Here is a 7,958-nt window from a genome sequence, read left to right as displayed (position 1 = left end):
GGCGCACTTCTCGGTGCTTTCGTGGGACCCTAGCACCTAAGAGGGTGCTCAGTATCTCTAAACTTGGGTTCCTCCTAACACTAGGGGGAGACCAAGAGCCTTGGGACACTCTCAACACAGGGAGGGGAGGTGGGGCCTATTGTCAAGTCACGCCTTCCCTGCCTGTGACTGGCACAGACATTAGCCAATGGGTGCTTGGATAGGGCGCGCCGGCGCCCCGCCCCCCGAGCACCCCACCACCCCGAGGCACCCTCTGGCAGACTCGGCGGCGGCGACAGCCTGGGCGGACAGTGCGCCGTGCGCAGGCGCGGAGCTAGACCTCGCTGCAGCCCCCATCGCCTCGGGGAGTCTCACCCACCGAGTCCGCCCGCTGGCCCGTCAGTGCTCTCCCCGTCGTTTGCCCTCTCCAGTTCCCCCAGTGCCTGCCCTACGCACCCCGATGGCGGAGCTGCGGCCTAGCGGCGCCCCCGGCCCCACTGCGCCCCCGGCCCCTGGCCCGACTGCCCCCCCGGCCTTCGCTTCGCTCTTTCCCCCGGGACTGCACGCCATCTACGGAGAGTGCCGCCGCCTTTACCCTGACCAGCCGAACCCGCTCCAGGTTACTGCTATCGTCAAGTACTGGTATGCTCTGGGCCGCGGGAGACGGACAGGCGCGGGCTGGAAAGGGTTAAAGCGCCGAGGGCGAAGTAATTTGTGGGAGGTGGGAGGAGGGGTAGAGAATGGTTAAAGCACTCAGAAGGAGGGCTTCCTGCTGCGAGGGAAGGAGTTAAGGCTCAAGTTGGGAATGGGGACAAAGGGGTTAACGGAGCCTGTGGGTAGTGAGGGGTTAACCGGGATTAGGAGAATAGAGTGGGGACTGGGGGTGTGTGTAGGAGCAGAGGGGGGAACGGCATGAGCAAGGGAACTGTAAACGTGGTGAAAAGAGGGGGCGCCTGTAGGGGGTCATTAGTGGGCGAGGGGAAGCCAAGCGGGGGCGGCTGAAGTGGGATGGGAGAGGCGAGGCGGGGCCTGGGGAGCGTTTGAGAGGGCTTTGGAGGAGCGAGGCCGGAGAAGCTCAGAGGGCACGAGACTGCATAGGATAGGGGGGGTTCGGGGGGCCCAGGGCTCTCCTGTGGTGGGTAGGAGGGCCAAAGATGAGGGCCTGGTGCTTGTGGAGAGATGAGGAGGAGGTCTTTTGATACCTTCCCGATGAGCTCAGACGTCGTATCAGGGCAAAGCTTTTGCTTTTGAAGTTTGACGGAGCAGCTCTTCCTGATAAACTTTTTGCTTACTCTGCACTGTTCTCTTTCTCCGTGCAGAGCTTCCTCCTAGCTCTGCAGCTGCTTTGCTTTAGGACATTAGGTAGAGAGAACCATGGTTTGGCTTAGGATTGAAGAGGACCACAGCTTCCCACCTCCAGTTGGAAATAAATGATGGAGACTCTGGGACCCCAGCAGGGAGGAATTGTGCAGTGGGACATTAAGAGGAGCTTCTTGGCCGTGGCCTGCAGTTTCTCCGGGGAGCTGAGAGTAACCCTCAAGTATCTTTAGGGTACGAGTGGTCTTTTCTAATTTCCCATTCCTGTTTGCAGCCTGTTTCTTCCTTCAGCATTTGGGCAAAACAGATGTTCTGGGGACTCTGGAAAAGAACCTGTCCTCAAGGTCTTGCTAGACCAAAAACTGAGATATTGGTTGAAACTGTCCAGGACCACATTCATGCAGGCATTGTGTTAGATGATCTTCAATGAGTCTTGAAAGACTGTTCTACAGCTGCTTGGGGGTGTAGCCAAAGGGTAGACCTGAAGGGGCAAATGGACATCTTTGCTGGTTACCTCTCCTTTTAGGACTGAGTCTTCCTCCTGGTGAAAACCTGTTACTTCCCCTGGACATGGGTGTCAGTAGGCTGTGCAGGGCTGAGGCCAGCTGCCTGCATCAATGGGAGGATGCCAAGAGGCCGACAGCGTGGAGAGCCTGGGGACCAGCCACCTGCTGTCTAGGGAGGGTTGTAGGGAACAGCCTCCTCTGTCAGAGTAGCCGGGAGGAGGTGGAACTGATGTCGCAGTCCTCTCTGGCTGGCGAACTGTTCTGTGGTTGAGAGGAGTTGTTGAAGAGCGCTTCTGAGTGGAAAGCAGCTCTTGCTTGCTTAATGACCCATTCTCATTGTGCTTTTATATTTAACTATGTGTTGTGATGAACTTGTTGTCATGTGTCATGATAAAAGTGGGCCTGGGCTGGGCACGGTGGCTCATGCCTATATTCCCACCACTTTGGGAGGCCTTGAGGATCCCTTGAGGCCAGGAGTTCGAGACCAGTGTGGGCAACATAGCCAGACCCTATCTCTGTTATTTGAAAAATAAAAAAATAAAAAAGAAGTGGGCCTGGCTCTGCCATGCTGTTTGTTCAGGCTTCATTTGAGTGTGAGGAGAAATCCCTACACAGATTCAGGCAACTATTTTTATGTCACCCAAGTAGCCATAAAGGATAGAATTGTATGTAAAAGGTATGAAAGCATGTGCAAAGGACTAAGGGCAATTTTTTTTTTCCTTCCTGCTGCAAGCTTGTTAACAGCCATATCTTCAGAGATGGGCCAACATGTGATAATGAAGAAAAGGGATTATACAGCATTTTGTGAAAGTCCTTCCTAGATGCAGAAAAATATAACGAGAAACAGCACAGTGACTGGTATTTTCTTGTTTTTTTGAGACAGAGTTTTGCTCTGTCACCCAGGCTGGAGTGCAGTGGCACGATCTTGGCTTACTGCAACCTCTGTCTCCTGGTTTCAAGCGATTCTTGTGCCTCAGCCTCCCAAGTAGCTGGTATTACAGGCACACGCCACCTTGCCCAGCTAATTTTTGTATTTTTAGTAGAGGCAGAGTTTCACCATGTTGGCCAGGCTGGTCTCGAACTCCTGACCTCAAGTGATCAACCCACCTCGGCCTCCCAAAGTGCTGGGATTACAGGCGTGAGCCAGTGCGCCCAGCCATCAGTGACTGGTACTTTCTAAGATGCGGAGGGGTTTGCAAAAATAAGATCCTGAAATTCATTTATATTCCTCACATTTGGGATCCCACGAGGTTTCTAGCAGGATGACTGACCCAGGCTGTCTGGGTATGTCTGTGGCCCAGGGTAGCTTGGGATTCATTTTGCAATAGCAGTGTGGCTCTGTGGCTGGTGATCCCTGAGTAGTGAGAACATTCTAACTGAAAGCTGAGACTTTGGTGAGCAAGGATCAAAGCAGGGAGGCAGAACCTGTACTCATGGCCTACTTCAGTCATGCAACTGCCCTGCAGAGAGAAGTTGGGTATTCAAGGAATTAAGTTGAAGGATGCCCTTCAAATGATAACATCATTTGCTAAGTGTAAAATACGATTTTTTCCCACATACTCATCTGGCCTCTGAGTAGTAGAACAGAATACTCTGTGCTTGGGGACAGGGTTAATTTTGTCTGACTCTTAGTAGTTCCTTGCAGCTGGAGTTTTAAGGTTTAGCTTCTCTCCTTGATGTGACACCTTGTGGGAGACTTGGTGAGAAAGAGGGCTGCAGGGATGCTGCAGATGGAGCAGAGATGGTGAACGCAGTTTTGCAGCTTGGTGCGGGATGGACCTAGGCTGTAGCGAGGCAGGTTTGGAAATTTGCAGCAGGAAACTGGAGCAGGTATGGGGCCTGTAGTGGCTCGCATCTGCTCTGGAGTTCTGTAGCTCTAATGGGGTCTTTCCAGGGATCTCTACTCTTTTCTTTCTTCCCTTGCCCCACAAACTTTTCTAAATCCAACCCGTTGTAGAATTAGTCAAGTGATTTGTTGAAATCAGTTAAGGCAGACATGGAGAGTTGTCCTTCTTCCTCTGTTGAGATGCTAAGCTATTCGTAGCAACCTTCTTACAAGTTCTATAAATAATTTAGTATTTCCTAGCAGAGAATAGGGATTTCTACAAAGGCAAATAATATCCTGGTAAAAGAGGATGAAACAAGACCTACTGGTTTTAAATAGTGTTTAAATTGCCTGGTGCTGGCACCATTGACTGGAATCACTTGTAACATGTCTTTTATTTGGTTGTTAGCTTTCCGCCAGCATGCTATCCCAGTTGCAAAGTGTACTCCATCCATGTCCCAGGGGCAGGTGAAGCTTTTGCTGTCTGTGGAACGGTCAGATGTTTGAGGCAGCTCAAATGCTGTGTTTGTGGGCCAAATGCAGACTTCCTTCCACTGATGGTTTCTATTTGGTCTATTTCTCTAGCTACTAACATTTCTTATCCGTTCTTTTTTTTTTTTAGACAAAGTCTCACTCGGTCACCCAGGCTGGAGTGCAGTGGCGCAATCTCAGCTCTCTGCAACCTCTGCCTCTGTTGTTCAAGCGATTCTCCTGCCTCAGCCTCTCAAATAGCAAATAGCTGGGATTACAGGCACCTGCCACCACACCCGGCTAATTTTTTGTATCTTTAGTAGAGATGGGGTTTCACCGTGTTGGCCAGGCTGGTCTCAAACTCCTGACCTCAAGTGATTCACCCACTTCGGCCCCCCAAAGTGCAGAGATTACAGGTGTGAGCCACTGTGCCCGGCCAAAACAGGATTTTTTTAAAAAGCACTGATTGCTAAAGGGAACTCTTATTGTATTAAATCCTCAGAGTGAGATAATAACTGAATCTCTTCCACAGCTCCTTCTCAGTTGAATGGTGGGGGAAATTTAATGTGGTCCTGAGAGGCCCCAAATCATTTACCATCCCAGCTCTACCTTTGAGGTGGCAGTCTGTCCTGGGATCATTTTCTGGATGCAGATGCTCACAGGGCGCAGTTTGACTCCTGCTGCAGTTCTCTGTGCAGAACTAAGTTAAGCCTAAGTTTGGCCTTTGTCACTTGCAATGATAAGAGACCAGCTTTGGTCTATGGGGTGCAGGCTGGTGTCTGCACGGACTAGAGGCTTTGGGTTTGTTTAGAACAAACTGTAATTAACATAGGGCACAATATAGTCTTTCAGGAATTAGCTAAGAGGCTGGAGTGGAGCAGAGCCTCTGCTTCCAGGAACAATGCCCATTGGGGATGCTCGGGATGGTCTTTCAACAGAGGCCAATTGATTGACTGATGTACCTCTTGCCTTGAAGCTTGGCATGTATACAGGCACCACAGAAGAGAGATAATCCCTGCCAATCTCATTTGGGATCGGTAATTTGAAACAGGAGAAAGCAAAATGGGTAACCACCCAGTCTGTTTTATTTCTAAAAGAGGCCCAGTCTTTCAGGGGTAGGAGAAGGGAGCCTCTTGGGCTTGCAGAGTTGGGCAGCCTTAGCTGTCCATCCCTTAGTCTCATTCTGGAGAGATGTGGCCTCTCTTTAGTTACCTTTCACCCAGGTTCCTCCAGGATGGGGCCTTTAGGTTTACAAAGTAGAGCACCTTAGCTTGACATTGTCTGATTTCCAGGTTTACACTAACACCCCTGTGTTTTGTTTTTTGCAGGTTGGGTGGCCCAGACCCCTTGGACTATGTTAGCATGTACAGGAATGTGGGGAGCCCTTCTGCTAACATCCCCGAGCACTGGCACTACATCAGCTTCGGCCTGAGTGATCTCTATGGCGACAACAGAGTCCATGAGTGAGTATATGCCACCTGTTCTTTATCCAGAGCCTTATTCCTGAGGTTTTCCTGAGCAGGGGTGACAATGTCATAGTGCTGTGAGCGTGGTACTTCTCAGTGGAACCTCTGCATTTCTGCCCTCTGACTATATCTACTCATGCCAAGGTGGTCCTCGTTAACACCTGATTCCTGCTTATCTAGTGCAGGAAAGTCTTGATGAGCAAGTTTCCCAAATCAGGTTTTTCTAAGCTTGCCCTGGAGTTTGGGCTCATAGGACAGGAAGGTAGCATGGTTATGACTCAGAACTTGGGCTGATGCCTCTGTGTCTACTTCCTTTTATTTCCTTAGCTTATTATGAAACATTTTAAACATAAAGCAAAGTTGGAAGGATTTTATAGTGAACACTCATATACGCACAACCCAGATCCTACTGTTAACTTTATACTTGCTTTATCACAAATCTGTTCATTTCTCATCCTTTATCTGTCTTACCTACTTCCTTTTAACCTGTATTTATTTATTTTTATCCTAGTCTGCTTCCGTTTGTTGCCCTATATGCTTCTTTTTGGAGATAGAGTCTCACTGTGTCATCCAGGCTAGAGTGCAGTGGTATGATCATGGTTCACTGCAGCCTCGACCTCCCTAGGCTCAGGTGATCCTCCAACCTCAGCCTCCTGAGTAGCTAGGACGACAGGCAAGCACCACCATGCCCAGCTAATTTTTGTAATTTTTTTGTAGAGACAGGGTTTCACCATGTTGCCCAGGCTGGTCTCAAACTCCTGGGCTTAAGCAGTTCTTCCACCTCAGCTTCCCAAAATGTCAGGATTATGGGTGTGAGCCACTGTGCCCAACTCAAGAGTTCATACTCTTAATGACTGTATTCTCTTGCCTTTTGAGCAATTATATCATGTACTCCAATAAGCTACCAACTATTTTTTTTAGAAACGGAGTCTCACTCTGTCGCCCAGGCTAGAGTGCAGTGGGGTGATCTCGGCTCACTGCAAGCTCTGCCTACCGGGCTCACGCCATTCTCCTGCCTCAGCCTCCTGAGTACCTGGAACTATAGGCGTCCACCACCGCGCCCAGCTAATTTTTGTATTTTTAGTAGAGACGGGGTTTCACCATCTTAGCCAGGATGGTCTTGATCTCCTGACCTCGTGATCCGCCTGCCTCAGCCTCCCAAAGTGCTGGAATTACAGGCGTGAGCCACTGTGCCCGGCCTGCTACCATCTATATTTTAAAAAGATTTTTTTTTGGCTGGGCACAGTGGCTCATGCCTGTAATCCCAGCACTTTAGGGGACTGAGGCAGGTGGCTCACTTGAGGTCAGGAGTTCGAGACCAGCCTGGCCAACATGGTGAAACCTTGTCTCTACTAAAAATACAAAAAATTAGCCAGGCATGGTGGCATGTGCCTATAATCCCAACTACTCCGGAGGCTGAGGCACGAGAATCACTTGGACCTGGGAGGCAGAGGTTGCAGTGAGCTGAGATCGTGCCACTGTGCTCCAGCCTGGGCAACAGAGTGAAACTGTGTCTTAAAAAAATAATAATTAGGCCGGGCGCGGTGGCTCACGCTTGTAATCCCAGCACTTTGGGAGGCCGAGGCGGGCGGATCACGAGGTCAGGAGATCGAGACCATCCTGGCTAACACGGTGAAACCCCGTCTCTACTAAAAATACAAAAAAAAAATTAGCCGTGCATGGTGGTGGGCGCCTGTAGTCCCAGCTACTCGGAGAGGCTGAGGCAGGAGAATGGCGTGAACCTGGGAGACGGAGCTTGCAGTGAGCCGAGATTGCGCCACTGCACTCCAGCCTGGGCGACAGAGCGAGACTCCGTCTCAAAAAAAAAAAAAAAATAATAATAATAATTAGGCTGGGCACGGTGGCTCACGCCTGTAATCTCAGCACTTTGGGAGGTTGAGGCAGGCGGATCACCTGAGGTTGGGAGTTCGAGACAAGCCTGACCAACATGGAGAAACCCCGTCTCTACTAAAAATACAAAATTAGCCGGGCGTGGTGGCACATGCCTGTAATCCCAGCTACTAGGGAGGCTGAGGCAGGAGAATTGCTTGAACCTGGGAGGTGTAGGTTGCAGTGAGCCGAGATTGTGCCATTGTACTCCAGCCTGGGCAACAAGAGCGAAACTCCATCTCAAAAAAAAAAAAATAGTAATAATAATAATAAAAATAAAAAAAGTTTTTTCTATTTATATTCTTTTGATGGAGAGTTTCTTTTCTTCAATTTAAATGTAATCTTTCTATGTTCGTATTCTGTCAATTAAAAATAAAATAAATGTAGTCTTCCCTCAACCTCATTAGCATGGTTAATCAAGAGCTGATTTTATTTGTATTGTCATATCCTCTTCTGGTTTTTGCCTTTTGTACTTTTTTGCCCCTTACACCATGTCTTTTCTAT

At 49.5% G+C, this 7,958-nt stretch overlaps 1 protein-coding gene across 4 annotated transcripts in view; it reads left to right on the top strand.

The window, feature by feature from the left end:
- The first annotated feature begins 235 nt into the window (after nt 1–235).
- Nucleotides 236–7,958, top strand: part of SUFU (SUFU negative regulator of hedgehog signaling) — a 131,412-nt gene continuing 123,689 nt past the window's right edge. For all 4 annotated transcript variants that reach the window (XM_003255399.3, XM_012505869.2, XM_012505870.2 and 1 more), the window contains exons 1-2: nt 236–621; nt 5,427–5,561. In XM_003255399.3, the coding sequence (XP_003255447.1) occupies nt 440–621; nt 5,427–5,561 (317 nt within the window). In that variant the 5' untranslated portion in view covers nt 236–439. The remainder of the gene's footprint in view (nt 622–5,426; nt 5,562–7,958) is intronic.

The sequence above is a fragment of the Nomascus leucogenys genome, chromosome 3, assembly GCF_006542625.1.
Source record: "Nomascus leucogenys isolate Asia chromosome 3, Asia_NLE_v1, whole genome shotgun sequence".
NCBI classification, from domain to species: domain Eukaryota; kingdom Metazoa; phylum Chordata; class Mammalia; order Primates; family Hylobatidae; genus Nomascus; species Nomascus leucogenys.
Note: the sequence above shows the minus strand (reverse complement) of the source record. Positions and strands in the feature narration are given on the sequence as shown.